The sequence below is a fragment of the Peromyscus maniculatus genome, chromosome 8 (genome assembly GCF_049852395.1).
Source record: "Peromyscus maniculatus bairdii isolate BWxNUB_F1_BW_parent chromosome 8, HU_Pman_BW_mat_3.1, whole genome shotgun sequence".
In the NCBI taxonomy this organism is placed as follows: Eukaryota; Metazoa; Chordata; class Mammalia; order Rodentia; family Cricetidae; genus Peromyscus; species Peromyscus maniculatus.
This window is the reverse complement of record NC_134859.1, coordinates 66,606,439-66,625,000: the sequence shown is the minus strand read 5'-3', so window position 1 is coordinate 66,625,000 and position 18,562 is coordinate 66,606,439. Positions and strand designations below refer to the sequence as shown.

General features: G+C 43.6%; 1 protein-coding gene across 2 annotated transcripts in view; it reads left to right on the top strand.

Annotated features, from left to right (window-relative positions):
• The window catches only part of Myo1d (myosin ID), a 316,231-nt gene that overhangs the window by 172,275 nt on the left and 125,394 nt on the right, over window positions 1-18,562 (top strand). For both annotated transcript variants that reach the window (XM_042282484.2, XM_076577607.1), the window contains 3 exons: window positions 8,852-9,075; window positions 16,555-16,699; window positions 18,026-18,130. In XM_042282484.2, the coding sequence (XP_042138418.1) occupies window positions 8,852-9,075; window positions 16,555-16,699; window positions 18,026-18,130 (474 nt within the window). The remainder of the gene's footprint in view (window positions 1-8,851; window positions 9,076-16,554; window positions 16,700-18,025; window positions 18,131-18,562) is intronic.

Genomic DNA, 18,562 nt, shown 5'->3' with positions numbered 1-18,562 from the left:
TATTGTTGTTGTTGTTTTGTTTTGTTTTGTTTTGTTTTTCTGCTCTGTACCAGGCTAGCTGGCCTGCAGGTGTCCAGGACTCCCCTGTATCTGCCTTCCATCTCTCTGTAGGAGCACTGGGATTATAGATGTGTTTGCATCTGGCTTTATGTGACTTTATGTGGATTGTGGGGATTCAAACTTGGGTCCTCAGGCTTGAGTGTCAAGCACTTTTCCCAGTGAGCCATCTCCCCAGCCCAGGATAATCATTTTTTTTTTAATTTACTTCTTTTTATTTCACATGCATTAGTGTTTTGCCTGCATGTATGTCTGTATGAGGGTGTTGGATCCCATAGAACTGGAGTTACAGGCAGCTGTGATCTGCCATGTGGGTGCTGGAAATTGAACCAAGTCCTCTGGAAGAGCAGCCAGTGCTCTTAACCACTGAGCCATCTCTTCAGCCCCAATCATTTCTAAATTGTGTTCTACCAGGCATACCTCCCCATCTTACTCCACCCCACCCCGTGACAATAGTTTGGTTCCTCAGGATGGCTTATAATGATAGCCATTCACATGTGCTTCTCTGTGTCTCCTTTTGAAAAATTGTTTTACATTTGTTTACTGACTGAATATTTAGTTAGCTCATTGCTTCTTAGATTTCCCACCCATCGGTCATCTTGGAATATTATTAGTTTATATATAATACTGAGGGGCTTTGTTTCAGGAATTATACTAAAAACATATACCCACTAGATTTTATCTTCTTGATACATACTAATTTGCCATTCTGATAAAAATGTTTTAAAATAGCACACTGGGTCTTTATTAATTTCATTCCTCAAAGAGATATTTTAGGAAAAGAGGAATATTTTTCTGTCTTTGAGGCTTGCTTTAAAATAACTCCTGGGAGAACAATAGGATATGTGTGACATGAAGGTAGAAAGGGGTCTCCTGAGGGGAAGAAGGAACCTGCGGAGGAGCTAGGGGAGGGCAATGGCAGATGGACAGAAACAAAGTAGAATTCTGTACATGTATGTATATGGTCTGAAAATACCACTGTGAAACCCACTTCCTCTTGGGCTAACCAAAAAATTAATTTTAAAAAAACCCTTTCTAGGGCTGGAGAGATGGCTCAGAGGTTAAAAGCCCTGGCTGCTCTTACAGAGGTCCTGAGTTCAATTCCCAGTAATCAATTGATGGATCCCAACCATCTGCAATGAGATCTGGTGCCTTCTTCTGGCCTGCAGAACACTGTATACATAATAAATAAATAAATAAATCTTTTTTTAAAAAAATTCTTTCTAAATAGCTCTTAGAAGGGGCCAAATTGGATATAACTATCACATTCTGAATTGGGTGGAGTATGTGAGTATCAATGATAAATTATATGTGTTTTACAGTTTGCTCAAAGTTCACCCTGGTGCTTAAATATACCCTCTTAACCACTACTACTACTTTAACAGATGTAACCTGTCAAATTAACTAGCTGGGCATTTGAGCGTAGAAATGGAGAAAGGCCCTCTAAAATTGTCCCTAAATATGGATGGCCTAGGAAGCTAAATTTTGAAGAATTCTAATTGTGGGAACCAAGAGAATACCCACTTCAGAGAGCACTAGAAAGGTCTGAGGTAGTGATTTGTACTAAACATAAGACAGAAAGGCCCAGTGCCCATGACAGCTAGAATAAAATGAAAACAAAACACATGAGGCAAGATGGCCTCTTCTGAAACTAAAGCAAAGGTTCACAATTGACCTGTAATAAGTACCAGATGCTGCTTTGAAATGCCTGACTACTGAGGAAGTGTGAACCAAAGGAAAACGCAGAATCCAGATGCTGCTGGGAAACCCCTGACTAAAGGTAGAGATTGTGTTTATATCTCCTCTCCACAGCCCCGAAACAGCAGGGTAATTCTAACCCATAAATAAAGCCACAAGGACAAGCAGAGCCGTAGTGCACATGACAGCAGACAAGCGATAGGAACAGTCTTTGGAAGTGAACACGTGGTCACTGCCCCAAGAAGGTGGAGAAATTCCTGTCTGCAGACAACAAAAGCTGCCAGTTCCTCTCCCAGAGCTGTGGGAAGGACCAGGTGCCTTCTCTACTGAAGAAAGAGACTAGTGAAAAGCTGAGTAAAGAAAGGACTACCAGGGCTCCTTTCAGACACCAAAGAGCTGGTGACTCCCTCAGTCTCATTCTCATAAATGGCACCAAGTTTACTGTCTGAAGATGGTGACTCAGATACGTCCTGGGCTTGGGGACACCAGACTCAAGAGAAAGACACAATACTGAATCCAAGGATATTAAATGAAAGAGCAGACAGGGGAGAGTGAGACACGCGCCTTCCCTGTCTCTCCCTCACTCAGGGAAACCTAGTAGCAAAGAGAAAAGTGCTTTGCCATATTTACATTCCAGAGTCCCTCACAAATGGCTAGTCCCCAGCCACTGTAGGGAAGTCCACCATCCATAAAGCTCATGAACAGAGCTTCCAATTGGACTGTCTTCAGCATAGATAGCCAAGATCCCCCAACACCCGAGGAATGCTTCTGGTACAAAACACTGAGTCCCAAGCAAATGAAAGAAAGGGTTTATAAGTAACAGATGCAGTACAGGAATGGTGAAAAATAACACTGAAAGTCATGCTGAAGAAAAGTGGGATGTTGTGTGCGAAATAAGAACAATGTGTCTTTAATGGAATCTTCTACAAGCAAGGATGAGCTCCTTCTTTCTGAGTGACTGCAGCATCCTTGGAATTGTCATGGCAGTAAGACACAGCCATGAACAAAGACAAAGATCTCTTGTCTGATAGAGCCTGGCTTCTAGCGGGGAAAAGCCTGAGCAGTGTTCCAGCACGTCAGTGGGTACAGTGTATTGGTAAGTGATAAGAGAAGAGAAAAAATTAAACATGGGAAGAGGGGACTCAAGAGTACCAGGAGAGGAGAGTGGGGACAAGTTGAACTCTTCAGTGGGATAGTGACAGCTGAGCAAATATGCAGAGTAAAAGTGTCACCCATGTCGTATCTGGGAGATCATACCAGGCAGGGAATAGCTAGCATGAAGGGCCTGAAGTGTGGGTCCCTGGATAGTTCAGGGTACAGCAGGAAAGCTAGTATGCCTGGGACAAGCCAGGGAGAAGGAGGGCAGTATGAGATAGGGACAGGCAGGGAGCAGTACCAGGTAGGCCATTGGAGGACTGTGACTTTTGTCATAAGGAACATGGAGAGGCACATCATGAGGCAGAGATGTGATGCGATCTGACAAATTGTAAAGGCTCACTGGCTGATGTGTGGAAATTTGGCACCTAAATAGGCAGGATAATGCACGGTACTGCCCTGGTGCCCTGTTCCTCTGGGATACCCCTGCTTCCCTGCTGGCCTAAAAGGCTGCTGACCCTTTCCTGTGTCTCTGCTCTTCATATTCTTCCTTCTTCTTACCCAGAGCATGTCCTCTAGTATCTGGCTAGTCCCACTTGGATCTTTAAACCATTTTTTTTTTAAACCATTTTTTTTTTTTTTTTTTTGGTTTTTCGAGACAGGGTTTCTCTGTGTAGCTTTGCGCCTTTCCTGGAACTCACTTGGTAGCCCAGGCTGGCCTCGAACTCACAAAGATCCGCCTGGCTCTGCCTCCCGAGTGCTGGGATTAAAGGCGTGCGCCACCAACGCCCGACCCCACTTGGATCTTTATATGCACTTCCCTTCTGATGAGCCAGCCTGACTCCATCTTGAAATCAGTAGTCATTTTTGTTACAAGTTCAAAATAAGTTCATTTCTGGGTACTGTAAAACTTGTTTTTAACCATGCCTTGACCCATTTTCTGGAATTTAACATGTTCTGTACACAAATACCCTGACCTCTACCCTCATAAAACATTCTGCCAACTTGCTATGTACCAAAATTCCCTTGGAAGCCCCCTTGTCTTGCAGTTTGGGGGCTCTAAAAACCCCATTTTTTCCTATGTTCAGGGCTGAGCTTTCAAATCCCACATTTAGGAAGAAACCTGTCCAGCTATATCATACACATATACTAAAGCTTGTTATAAATTTGGCCAATTTGCATGATGGTCTTACCCTCTTCCCATGGGATTAAAACTTCCTACTGCTTCTTGGTTTTGGGGGGTTTTTTAATTTTATTTTTGAGACAGGATCTCATTTTTAAAATATTAATATGTTTCTTCATTTTTGAGAGTAAGTTTCACTATGTAACCTAGGCTGGCATTGAACTCACTGTGTAACCAAGAATCACCTTGATCTCATGATCTTCTTGTAGACTTGAGCTACCCCAACCAGGTTGTTAAAATGCTTTTAACTGGGCATGTGATAGTCCATATCTGTAGTTCCAATACTTGGGAGGTAGAAGGTCATCCTTGGTTGCATAGAAGCTTTGAGACCAGCCTTGCCTACATGAGACTCCATCAAAAGGATAAACAAACAAAAAATGCTTTCAGTGAGGTTTCCTTTGGGTTCCTTTGTTGGTTGAACCTTCCAGGCATGTGCAAATAAGTAATAAGCATTTGATTATGGAATATAACATTTAATCTTCTGCTTTCTAGAGTCTATCATCAAGCAAAGTCCTCTATGGATATAAGCTTCATGTGACACTTGAACAAACCAACAGTAGAGCTGGAGAGGTGGCTCAGCAGTAAAGAACACTTCTTGCTCTTGTAGAGGACCCAGGTTCAATTCCCAGCATCTGCATGATGGTTTACAACCATCTGTCACTCCGGTTCCAGGGGATCTGATACCCTCTTTTAACTTCCAAGGGCACCAAGCATACATGTTATACACATACTTGCAGGTCAAGTGCAGGCTGACACATAAAATGAATAAATCTATTTTTTTCTAAAATTAAGAAAAAAAGTTTGTGCAACTTTAAACAGAGATGAAAAATGAAAAACTTTTTTTTACCTTAATCGTCATTATCATCGTCTTCTCCTCTTTCTTTCTTTCTTTCTTTCTTTTTTTTTTTTTTTTTTTTGGACAAGGTTTCTCTGTGTAGCTCCTGCTGTCCTGGTCCTGGCTTTGTAGGCCAGGCTGGCCTCAAACTCACAGAGACCAGCCTACCTCTGCCTCCTGAGTGCTAGGATTAAAGGCGTGCACCACCATGCTGGCCTACACCTTAATTTTCATCCTGCTAACCTTTGGAGGGAAAATCAGCAGCACCCCCACACAGACACATGAGAGTTCATGGAACAGTCTTCTTAATGAGATACTGTGTTTGCAAAGCAGAAACAATACACTTTCAAAGTAAATGTCATACTATAATTATAAAGAAAAATGCATGAGCCACTTTCTCCAAGGAGTCCTAAAGAATATGCCCTCAACTCTGAAGCCAAATAGATACAACTTCATATTATAAACTTGCAGAAGTGTCATCCAGAAAAAAAGAAAAATTGGACCCAATTGGAAAAAGGGTACAAAAAAAATCAATATATTCTTCAAAGAAAAAAAGGGAGCCTGGAGAAGTACGGTGGGGGGGTGGAGGGGCTCTGAAAAGTCAGAGCTGCTTTGAAGGTGTCAGCATTCCCTGTTAAAACAAACCCCTCTGCTGAGAGCCTTTCTTCCACCCAAAAGACTCCTTCCCCAGGCCGGAAGAGTCAGCAGGACTTTGTCTTCCCTGCCTCGGGTCGATCCAGAAGAGGGTGAGGAATGGGGAAGCCGCTGTTAGCAGTTACTGTTACACCTGAACCAAGAACTGTTCTCAAGATACGGAAAATGAATATCAAGCCACAAGCCACATAGTTCCAGACTTAGTGAAGTGATTATTTCTGAGAATTAACGAAAGACTATACCAACGATGACCCAAAACCAAGACTCCCTTCCTGTCCCTCCTGGGTAGCTAGAAGACTGGGTACAGGAGGCAAACCATGGGTTCAATGAATCTTGTAGATAGAAGCATGGAGTAACACCCAATAGAGCACTATCTGAATGTGGACAAATGAATGGCTTCATTCCTTAATGAGTTTTCAGGTCACATTGACATGTGACAGAAGCAAACATGTCTGCATTTAGAGAAAAAAAAAAAAGTCCTGCAGCCTGCCGGTGACGGAATAGACTTTGAAACCGTCCTAGCAAACTCTGACAATGGCCAGGCACTGTTTCCCTTTTTCCATGTCTCTATTCACCCTCACAGCACTGAGCTAACACCATCACCACCCCATCTTACAGGTAAGAAGTCTACAGTGCAGAGAGGTGGAGGGACTTGCCCATGTCTGCTCAGCTGTTGTGAGGGCACCAGGCTTCGGACGGGGCGGGGGGGGGGGGGGGGGGCGGGGGAGTCTGTGCCCAGAGTGCCCTGTCAGCTCCTCTGCCCCTGCGCCCCGAGAAGCAGACATTTTAAGCAACTGCTTTGTACTTCCAAGGATAATAAAGAGAATAGAAACCTACCAGCCATGTGGAAATGGCTGCAGAGAAGGAAGCCAAGACAGAGAAAGATAGAAGCTCAAGCCTCAGTAAGCCAGTATGGAGGAGTGGTCTGTAAAGGCTCGGGGCAGGAGCTGTGCAACAGCCAAAGGAGCACAAGGTCATGGGGAACACTCCAAGGAAAAGGCTCTGGGGTGCGCCTGCCCGTAAAAAGTGCCGCTGGTCACTTGATGGGCCTAGGATAGCACTTGGTTAAAGTTAGCACAAGGTATACTAAAAAGTTAAGTCAGAGGTTTTAGAAATTTCACTCATAGTTCTAAACTATGGGTAAAAGCACATATACAAGGTAATGGGAGAATAGCCATACTCCCTAGTCCAATAAGCCCATTTTATATGTCTTACACAATATAATGCAATACATGTGTATGTGAATTATTCTGTGTATGGTGTATCCTTTAAAAAAACAAAAAAACAAAAAAACACCCACCCCTGAAAGTGACTTGACAGCTATGGAAAGAGCAGAAGTGTGAGTGGTGGTGGGAGAGGTGAATGTCCAGTTTTTACTATCGGAACAGAACAGTATGTGTATATTATCTGCAGATACGACAGCGGGTCCCAGAAGAAACAGCTGAAAGAGTTTGTGAAGAATGAGCATGCAGGGTAGAGAAGTACGGGCAGGTGTCAGGGAAAGGTCTTTTATTCTAAGCATTTTTATACTTTTTTTTTTTTTTAACAATCCAAACCCTAGATAAACCAACAACACAAATGAACTTAAAGACTGTCCTTAAAAAGCACTCCCAGAATGTTTTTTAAAGAATCTAACCAAAACTGTTTAATAAAAAGCTTTATAAAATACTTCTTGGGAATTAAAAGATTGACTTTGTGTGTAGAATGGGCACCAGAAAAATCTTAATTTCCCCCCTCTGAAAAGCAAAGCCACAAACAGTATGAAACTTTAAAAATGTGTTTTGTCTAAGAAATTGAATCATACACTTCCACCCTCTAATTGTGTTCCTTTGGTTTCTCAAGATACCAGAGAAGGGGCCTTTATTTTAGCACTGGTGGGGGCGTAGCGCAGCCATCTGTACAGCACATTCGGCTACAGGAAGGAGCCGCTGAGACTAAAAAGGGCTGCTGTGCCAATGCCACGTGAGAGAACGAGAGGGTTTTCATCGCCTCATTGTCTTCCAGTACGGGCCATACGTGAACTCTAGATTCCCATCACACATTGCTCACACACCACGTTTCCCTCGTGTTGCGTTTTTCTTAACCCATCGGGCTCCCTTGATAACCTCCTCTCGTGTGGTGTGCAAACAAATCTGTGCGCACACACTGCCCAGACTGCAGAGGGAGAACACGACCAGCACACAGTGAACACTCAGAGTCTGCCGGAAGACAGGCTCGGAACGACTAAATAAAGGAGCCAGTGCAGACGTGTCTTAGGAGGATTTGGGGAGCAGAAATGGGGATTCAAGAGGAGTTGCAGGAAACCTGAGAGAGAGACTGGAGAACCCACACTGTAGGCTTTGAATTCAGGGTTGAAACCATTGGCCCTTTCAGGTCAGAGGCAAGGAGAGAAATAAGGACAGGACTGGGAGGTTAAGGCCCAGCAGTGAATAGAGAAGCAAGGGAGATCGGGGGTAGAGGTTAGCAGGAAAAAATGGTTAGTCATCTGCGGTCACAGTGACTCCACAGCAGAAAAGAACAGAAAAGGGAAACAGTAGGGAAGAAAGCAAATTTGGTGGTTGGGAGAATGTATAGGGAAAGGACCTTGTTCAATCAAAGATTACATCAAATTCAGTTTTGCTCAAGAGATTGCAAAATAGGAGTATATGGATACAGGATCTTGAAAAAAAAAGTATCTCTGATTGAATGCTTAGGCAAATTTGGCATTTATATATTGTCTGATTAATTTCAGAGTTGCTGAAATACAAGAAAACTTCAAAGATGATCTCTTTGGCCCTTCATGTGACATTGATCCCCCCCCCCCATATATTAAATTCTCAGGACTTTATCTCGTGCCTAGAGAGAGTGGGAGCGTAGGCTTTGTGTAAATCCGCTTGCAAACCCAAAGTGGCATTCCACTTACCACCAGCGTGTGTGATCTGTGTGAAACTCCATTTCCTAAAGCACTGTAGATGCTTATGGCATTTGGCTCTGACTCATCTTACTTGACTTCAGCTTTCCTAAAATATTTATCTATCTACAGATACTTGCATTTTGGTTTTCTTCATTTCGTGACAATAAAGTTAAAGCCACTTTAAATACCACACACACTTCTCTGTAGAATTATGAGTAGCTAGGTCCTGGGAGGGATGGGGGGGGGGGGGGAATGACCGTGGTTCCCAGCGCCATCTATTGGCAGAAAGTGGAATCAACAGACTTTGTCTGATTATTTCACCAAGCAGGTTGCCAGTTGAGCTGGTTAAGCAGAGGAACCAACCATCTGTAATGCCAGAGTCACCTACTACTCAGTCAGCCAGCAACATTTTTGGTTTTCTTTCTCTGTCCTGAAGGTGTGGCGTGGCACCCTGGCCCGAATGCGGTACAAGAGGACCAAGGCAGCTCTGACAATAATCAGGTACTACCGGCGCTATAAAGTGAAGTCGTACATCCACGAGGTAGCCAGACGCTTCCATGGTGTCAAGAACATGAAAGACTACGGGAAGCATGTGAAGTGGCCAACCCCACCAAAAGTTCTGCGCCGTTTTGAGGAGGCTCTGCAGTCAATTTTTAATAGGTAATAACTTGGCAAGTACCACATTCCTGTACAGTGGCTCACTCCCAAGTCCTAGGCCATCGTATTGGCTCAGCTCTTTGCTGTTGTGACATTTACCCCTCTATCTTGTGTTTGATTGGGTTTTGTTTTCAAAGGGCAACTGCTCACCTCTCAAAGTAATGCAACTGTCGACGTAATTTTTTTTGTAGCACTTGACAGCAACATGCCACAACTCCTGGATGTAAGCCACACTTAAGATAAACTACCAACACGCTGTCCCCCACTTCCTGTCATTAGCAAAAAACATAAATAACTTTCTTAAAATCAACACACATACTTCACACTAGCAGATCACATTGAGCCTATCAGAGCAGCAGCTGAGTCCAACTGTGCCTTAGACTCAGGAATTCCTGAGTCCCAGGCCCACCAGAGACTGTTTGATGGAGCTGAGCATGGGGCCTAGGTCTTTAACAGTCTCTGTGGCTTTAGAGTGAAGCCAAGGGACAAAACAACTATTTTAGGCCATGCTTTTTTAAAATAAATACCCATGGAAAATTTGGACCTTCCTAACTGATTTTTTTATGACCTGCCCTGAATCTGAGATCGTCTTTGCTGAAGTCCCTCCTCAATTTTTTTAGCTTATTTGTTGACAGCATGCATGCAGCAGAGACAGTTGTCCCACAGTATCTTCAGAGAATTGTCCAGGCCCCCATAGGCTCTAGATCCTCAAACTCCTAACATAGAATACTGTGGTACTTTCTCCCCCCCCCCCTTTTTTCTTTCTTTTGGTTTTCTAGTATGTAATTTTGACTGTCCTGGAACTTCCCTTATAGACCAGCCTGACTTGAAACTCACAGATTCACCTGCTTCTGCCTCCCAGGTGTTGGGATTAAAGGCGTGTGTGCCACCACACCTATCCATGTTGTAGTACTTTAGTAGAACCTGTATCCTTTAAACTATGTTTGGATTACTTCTAATACATAATACAACGTAAATGTTCTGTATGTGTTTGTTATTGCTGTGTTGTGTAAGGAGTAATCAGAAAGAAAATCTCTGCATGTGTTCAACAGAGTTACAACCATTGTTGACCTAACTATACCAGCCATCTAAGGCCAGTTGAACCCAAGGATGCAGATCCCATAGATATGAAGTATGAATGACATCTAGTGCTGTCTTAACTATATTCATCTGGTGACATTAACCAAACTAACAGATCCCAAATGTAGTCATTTGATATAATTTCTTTTAAAAAGCACTATTTGATATTCTGAATTAGAAGAACTACCTTTAAGTGTATGCTAAATCAGACTTTAGTCTTCATTAGAGTTGACTCTCTATTAATAGACTGTACTCAAAGATAGAGCAGTCACATGACAGGAAACTCATGAATATGTATCTCATTTGCACTTTATAAAAGCCATACGATGCAGACCTGTTGGTGCAGGCCCACAGCCGTAACTGCTTAGGAGGTTGGAGTGGGAGGATCTCAAGTTTCTGGGTAACTTAGACCTTGCCTCAGAAGGTAAAAAGAGAGTTGGGGACATAGCTAAGTGGTAAAATACCTGTCTTGCGTGCATGAGGCCTGGAGTCAATAATTTAGTCCCCAGTGCCACAAAGGGAAGGGGACAGCAATAAAAGGGACAGAAAATATAAACTAAGGGAAAGCAGAGAAAGCAGCCCTCAGTTGTCAGACACAGCACTGACAGTGGTAACTTTCAGTCTTGACAAGTTTCTTCATGTGCAGAGAAAATTTTTAGTAACACTATCTACTGCCTGGATGTTCTACAGATTTTAAAAGTACTTAAGCTGTTTTTAAATTCATACTCATTGTTTCTAAGTGAGAAATATGCTATATATAAAGTTGAGATCCACCATACTATTCACTCCTATTTTTCTTCCTTCTTCTGAGATAACCACTCTAGAAATATTAATACCCTTCAAAATTTTTGCCTATGCAATTTGGAGTGCAAGTACATATGTGAGCGTGCGCGAGAGAACACACACAGAGGCAGCACCATAGAGGGATAAGGAATCCAGACCCCAGAACCAATTCATATTTTGGCTCTCTTTGGACTGGCTGTGTAACTTTGAAATAATTAGGTGTGTGTGTGTGTGTGTGTGTGTGTGTGTGTGTGTGTGTGTGTGTGTGTGAGAGAGAGAGAGAGAGAGAGAGAGAGAGAGAGAGAGAGGGAGGGAGGGAGGGAGGGAGGGAGGGAGGGAGGGAGAGAGAGAGGGAGGGAGGGAGGGAGGGAGGGAGAGAGGGAGAGAGGGAGAGAGGGAGAGAGGGAGAGAGGGAGAGAGAGAGAGGGGGGGGGAGGGAGAGAGAGAGAGAGAGAGAAACAATACCTCACATATCTCAGGCTAGCCTTTAACTTGCTATATAGCCAAGGCTGACCTTTAACATCTGATCTTCCTTCCTCCCATTCCCAAGGGCTGGGATTACAGGTATGCATCATGATTTATGTGTTACAGCCATCAACTGCCAATAGCTCCTTGGCTAGGGGTAGGACCTCATGAGCCTCTCCCTCATCCATAATGGAATTTTGACTGGCTTGATCCTGTGTAGGTCTGAGTTCATAAATCCAATGGCCCTGTCACATCCAGAAAACATTTCACAACAATCCTCCTCATCCCTCAGCTCCTAAATTCTTTCCACTCCTTCTTCCATAGTGTTCTCTGAGCCTTGTGGGGAGGAAGTAATAGAGATGTCCCATTTAGGGCTGAGCATTGAATGTCACTTATTTTCATACCTTGACCAGTTGTAAATACCTGCACTAGCCACTGCCCACTGCAAAAAGAGACTTCTCTAACTGAAGTTGAAAGCAACACAAACCTATGAGTATAAACATATATTTAGCAAGCATTTTGACAACAAGACCATTTAGAAAAACAACAATAGTTGATTCCCCTCTGGGGCCTATAACCTCCCCAGCCGCGGGCATTTGACCAAGTTTACAGAGGTAGTCAAATTCTCTCCTGCAGAGAATGCCTCAAATCTAATCAGAAAGTGGTCGGTTGCCTCCATACTAGTCATGCTGTTCTGGATTAGTGGGCACATCTTGCCTGGCAGGTTAGTATTGTAGTGTGGAGGTTCCCACCCTGGGTAAGACCATTGATATCTTTTCTCCCCCAGTGGCCTGCATAGCACCCTCTAGCACTATAAAAGCTAGCCATCAGGGAGGAGGTTTCCCAGTCAGTCCCAAGTTCATGTCCCTGTGTCCTACAACCAGTGTGTGTTGTCTCTTCAGCAGTAGGGTCACCAGCTACTTATGGTGGACAACCTAGAGAAACAACCATAGCCTGTGTCATAGGCATCCCATACCTGGCACTGAAATTTTCACTTACTAATGCATGTCCTCTGTGAGTAGCATTTCTATACCTACAGAGTACTTTCATTCAAGCTCCTTTTTGTTGTATTTTCTAAATTATCTTACAAAGTACTGCATTTCCATTACTCTTTTTTATGCATCCTTAGTTTTTCTTGGGTCAGCCCACTCTCCCATCCCCCATCTAAACCTTTCACCCCAGTATGCCCCCTCTTCTTTCATGTCCCGTGTATTCTCCTACATCCTCCTCCCTATTAAAGCCTCCCCCACCAGTCTTCTCTGGCTTCCTGACCTCTACAGACATGCCATGTTAAATATATAAATCTAAGAATTTGAAGTTAGGATCCAGATATGAGAAAGAACATGGGCCGGGCGGTGGTGGCACATGCCTTTAATCCCAACAATTGGGAGGCAGAGGGATTAAATCTCTGTGAGTTCAAGGCTAGCCTGGGCTACCGAGTGAGTTCCAGGAAAGGCACAAAGCTATACAGAGAAGCCCTGTCTCAAAAAGAAAGAAAGAAAGAAAGAAAGAAAGAAAGAAAGAAAGAAAGAAAGAAAGAAAGGAAGGAAGGAAGGAAGGAAGGAAGGAAGGAAGGAAGGAAGGAAGGAAGGAAGGAAGGAAGGAAGGAAGGAAGGAAGGAAGGAAGGAAGAAAGCGAGCACACGGACATTTGCCTTTCTGAGTCTATGTTCTCTCACTTAGAGTAATATTTTTCCAGTTCCATCCATTTTCCTGCAGATTACAAAATTTCATTTTTTGTTATAGTTGAATAAAATTCTTGTTTGTATGTGTGAATGTGTCTGTGTGTGTGTGTGTGTGTGTGTGTGTGTGTGTGTGTGTGTGTGTGTGTGTGTGTGTACACATACCACATCTTCTGTATCCATGAGTTGTTGGACATCTAGGTAGATTCTGTATCCTGGCTGTTGTAAGCACTGAACATGGATACGCAAGTATCTCTGTAGTCAGATGTGGAGTCCTTTGGGTGTGTGCCCAGGAGTGATACAGCTAGTTCATCTGGTAGTTCTATTTTGGAAAACTTCCACACTGACTTCCATAGTAGCTGCGCCAATTTATACCCCCTGTTTAATATTTGTGATGACTGCAAATGATAGTGATTAATTTCATATTATACTCTGGCCTGAGCAGGCCTCTTTTTAGATTTTGGTGTTATTTTAAGTCTAGAACTGATTAATTTGTATAAAATTAAATTTGCTCATCCAGCAAATATTTACCGAACACCTGGTGTTTTGCGGGCACTAACCAGGCTTCCAGGGATACAGTGACAATTGGGAAGAATGGGAACAACAGTCCCAGCCTCCTCACAAGGGTCATAGTTGATGAATACATGAAAATACTGTTTGTTCTTCCCCTCTCCCCACCCCCACCTCTGAATGAATCTTGCCATTTGTATTCATGTAGTCAGGCAAACTTTTTCTGTAAAGGGCCTTGAGTATTTTAGGCTATGCAGGCTACATATGGTCTCTCACATAGTCTTTGTTTTGTTAAACATGTAAAATGTAAAGACTCCTCTTAGCTCACATGCAGTATAAAAACAGCCCTTGAGCCATATTTGAAACAAGCTGTAGTTTATGAACCGTCATCTTGAATGTTTGGTTCTGTGGGATTCTAGGAGATGTGTGCTAAGGGATTCCAATGGGCTTGTTTTCGTCTTTCTGGAATCTCCATGTGTGTTCATTGTGTTACTTCATTTTCTTTGCTTTTTTATTTGTTTTTCTTGTTTTGTTTTGAGACAGGGTCTCATATAACCTGAACTAGCCTTAAACTCCATTATGTAGCCAAGGATGACCTTGATCTTCTGATCCTCTTGCCTCTGCCTCCTAAGTACTGAACTGTGGGCATGTGCCATCATGCCTGGTTCTTTCTAATTGTGTTAGGATCATTCCTTTCTTCACACTAATTTTTTGTGGTTAAGCCTGCTTTATGTCCAGTTTTGTCCTTTTCCTGTCACTGAGGCAGCTGGTCTTTATGGCTGCCTACCTGCAGTCATGTATTATGGCTTATATGACCAGAATAATAAGCCATGTGGCTCTCACCATGGCTGAACAGGTCAGATGCCTAAAGCCCAACTGTGCTTCTGTGTTGAGGGTCTCTAGTCAGATGTGAGCCTTATCTTGGGCCACTGTGGGAACTAAAGCAGACAAGGTGGCCAGGCACCTGGTAGGAACGAGAGCAGCAGTCAGATTAAAGTCTCTCCCACCAGCAGTGTCATGGAGCTCCAGGGCCCACTGGGGCAGTTGCTAAGCAGATCGCTGAGTGCTGTAGGGCCTGCCTGTCACCATTGTCCTGACTTTGACCACTGCCACCCTTCTAGCCTCTGGGCAAAGACTCAGAGCAGTCTGCCTCCTATGAGCACTGGTAGGGAGGGGGAGTCTCTCACTGAAGGGCTGAGCCTTTATGTTTGTTTAGTATTTTATAATCTACCATGAGTGACCCCACAAGCCATGACCTCACTACAGCCATCACCTCCTGCCTGTGCTCTGAGCCCTGCCACTCAGGTCTCAAGATCTTCTGCATCTTACCATAAAACCTGTCCTTGAGAGTTCATCTCCCTGTATTGAGCACAGTGGTCCATACTGACCTGCACCTGCTTCATGTCTGCTAGAAAGTCTTCATAGCCAGTGTGTTGACATCCCCTGTTCTCATAGCTGTGTAGGTTTTCTCTTATTCTTTCATTAGTTGGTTATTTCAGTGTAAAGTTTTTATTCTAGTTGAAGCTTACTCTAGTGTTCCATGGGAACATAGTTTAGAAATCGTTGACCTTGACTGTTCATTCAATTAAAGACAGTTCACTGTGCTTTTAGACAACAGGCGTGTCATATGAGACAAAATTGCTGCTAAGAGCATAGAATTTGTTTTGTTGTTGTTCTCAACCAGGAATATTCTTGGTTTATGTTTACAGATGCTGACGCCTAAAACAAATAAAAACACTTGGAGTCATCCTTAAAATTCCTCTTTCCCAACAGTCTAATCCATCCACAAATACCATTGGCCCTCCACCAGAATGCATCTAGATCAATCCTTATCTTTGCCTCCATCACCACCTCCCTGAACTGAGTCACATCCCTCTGGTGTGTGTTTTATCAAAGCAGCCTCCTAACAGATCTTCCTGACCCTACCCTACAGCAATGACAGTGATCCTGTTAAAGCATGAGTCAGGTTATCCAGTCTCTGTGCAGAACCCTACAGGGCTGTCTCTTCTCATGAAGAGGAGAGGCCAGAGTCCTGATGATGCCCTTGTGGCTCTGTGGACTCATTCAGCCCTAGCTCTCACTCTGACCTTTTCTCTTCCTTTCCCTACCCACGCTGTTTCATCTTCTCAGGATCCCATGTTGCCCCCATAACTCACTGAGCAATCCCGGTCTCAGAGCCCTTGCACTACTGTGCTCCCTTCTGGGTATGCTCCTGCTCAACTGTCCGTATGTCTGGCATCTTCCTGTATAGCTTTATTCACTATCCTTGCCAAAAGACCCTCCCTAGCCACCCATGTGACCACCACCCTCCCGTGCCTTCCTTCCAAGGCCCTCTGCCTTCTTGTTGTTTCCTGCCATAGCAAGTATCCAATCCCCATCACACATCCACGTGGGTTTTTTTTTTTTTTATTTTCTGTTACTTCTAAAAGCACCTAGAAGAAAGCTCCTTGGACTGGTTTGCTTTTAGCAGTGCTTCCCCTGAACACTAGAACAGGAACTGGACTTTCATGGTGCTAGGACACAGTTGGATGAATAAAGAATCCATGTTTCTGTGCCCTAACAATTAACGCAGGTTGAGTGCCCCGTATTGAAAATACTTGGGACCAGAAGTGTGATCTCAGACTGTTCAGACATTCAGTTTTACACAGTTCTTGTTGGTTGAGTGGTACCGGAAGGTCTGGACTTCCAGGTATTTAGGATGTCTGTTTGCTTTGTGCCCAGCAAGTATTGTAAAAGCCGATGCCACTGAGTTCTAGTCACTTCAGAGCACACAGACAATAAAGTTGTTGCAAATTTTCCATCTATAGAAAACTATGTTTTACCAGCTTCTAGATACATTTTGTAATCATTTTACCTTTTTTAGCATAATATACAGTTATTTCATGCTACTTAATGCCAGCTTGAAATCCTTTGGGGGGTGAATGAGTATCTAAGGCCTATACATCTTATTTATTTGCTTGTAGATGGAGAGCATCCCAACTCATCAAGACCATACCTGCTTCAGACCTTCCCCAGGTCAGGGCAAAGGTTGCAGCCATGGAAATGTTGAAAGGTCAAAGGGCAGACCTTGGGCTCCAGAGGGCCTGGGAAGGCAACTATCTTGCTTCGGTAAGTCCAGGTGAACAGTGTGAATTTGTGCAGTTCTGCAAAGAATGTTTCCCTAATAACTTACAGAACGGAGGCTGGATGCTTGAGGCCTGGGTTCCAGCCCCAGCACTGTAAAGCAAAGTTAATATCTTACAGAGAGATGTTCTAAGAAACTAAGTGATTTCTCTGAGAGGTGCTAAATAAAAAGATTTTGTTGCTTTTAAATGTACAGTACTTGATGCATCATCTACTTTGAAGAGGGTTATATCCACATTTATTAGCATACTCTATAACCTGGCCCTTGACCACTTCAACCTTCCCTTGAATTATTCAGCAACCATTTTTAAGACAGGGTCTCTCTACAAAGCTCTGACTGTCCTGTAATTTACTATGTAGACCAGATTGTCCTCAGACTCAAAGAGATCCACCTGCCTCTGCTTCCTGGGTGCTGGAATTAAAGGCATGCACCACAACACCTGGCTTCAGCAGCCATATTTTTTTTTATTCTATGTGTCTTTCATATCATGTATCTTGATCCCACTCATTCCCCATCCCTTCCCATCTGCCGCCCCACCACTGTACACACACACCCCAAAATAAAACACAATTCAAGAGAAAAAAGGAAGAAAAATAAAATGGAAAAAATTTTTAAAAATCTCAGAAGCTTTAGAACAACCCAACAAGTCATGCCATACACCCCTTTGTCCATACATCTCTATTTGCAAGTGTTCTTTGCAAAGAGTCATTGGCCTGGTTCAAGGCCCCTGGTCTCCACTAAATGATCCATGCTTGGCCCCCACTAGGACTCTTCCTGCCTAGTCCTACTCGTCCCTCTGCTGCCCTTTGTTAGGGAAGTCCTGCAGCTTTGGGTCAGTGGGTCAGGTCCCTTCACGTGCTCCAGTAGATCACAGATGGGTGGATGTTGGGGCAGGCCATGTCATAACCCTGGGTCTGGGCCTGGGCAGCTGTAGGGTTGGTCTGCCAGATGTGAAATGGGGACAGCTCTCCTGTGCTCACAGCTTTGGGGCTGGCTCAGCCATGCCTCCGCCAACAGGGTTGTCTCTATTGTGCTGCCCAGGGAAGGTACAGGGCCTGCTCCCCCTAGTGCTCAGCAGCCATTTTTAATTACATCCTTTATATTATTCCCAAAGCTCCATTTCATCTTCTCTCTTGTTGCCTAATTTAAAGTTTTTAATGGGACCCTTGATATAGTAACACCTTTTTTTTAGTCTAACATCTGAGTGAGAGATAAAAGGTATGCTGTAAAACTGTATATTTATAGTTCTAACGCAATATACTAAGCACCTACAGTCTAAGAATTCTCCTGTTGTTGCTTTGTTCTTTCAGAAGCCAGATACACCCCAGACCTCAGGCACTTTCATGCCAGTTGCTAATGAACTGAAACGTAAGGACAAATATATGAACGTCCTCTTTTCCTGTCATGTCCGAAAGGTAAGACGCTCTTGAAACAGTCTATCTTGGAAGGAGAAGACTGAAAAAAAAAAAAAAAAAACAAACCCACATGTGTGGGCCACAGTGAAAACGAGGAGTCCCGTGCAGCTGGGTGCAGCACCAGTGAGCTTTGTCAACCTGTGCTGAGGATGTGTTGGAAAGGCTAACATGACAATTTTAGAGTTAGGCTAATGAAGCCTTCCTGAGGGAAAGGAGTAGTCTTGAATAACTCCTTTTTTTTTATTTGATTTTTGAGAAAAGGTCTTATGTAGCCAAGGCTGGCCTCAGAATCACTATGTAGCCAAGGGTCAGCTTGAACTCCTTCCTAATTGTCTCTCCAGTGCTGTTGCAGATGTGTGCCACCGGGCGCAGCTTGATCGGCATTTCTTTTTTTAAACAGGTTGTGTGCTTCCTTGAGGCCAGGGACTTGTA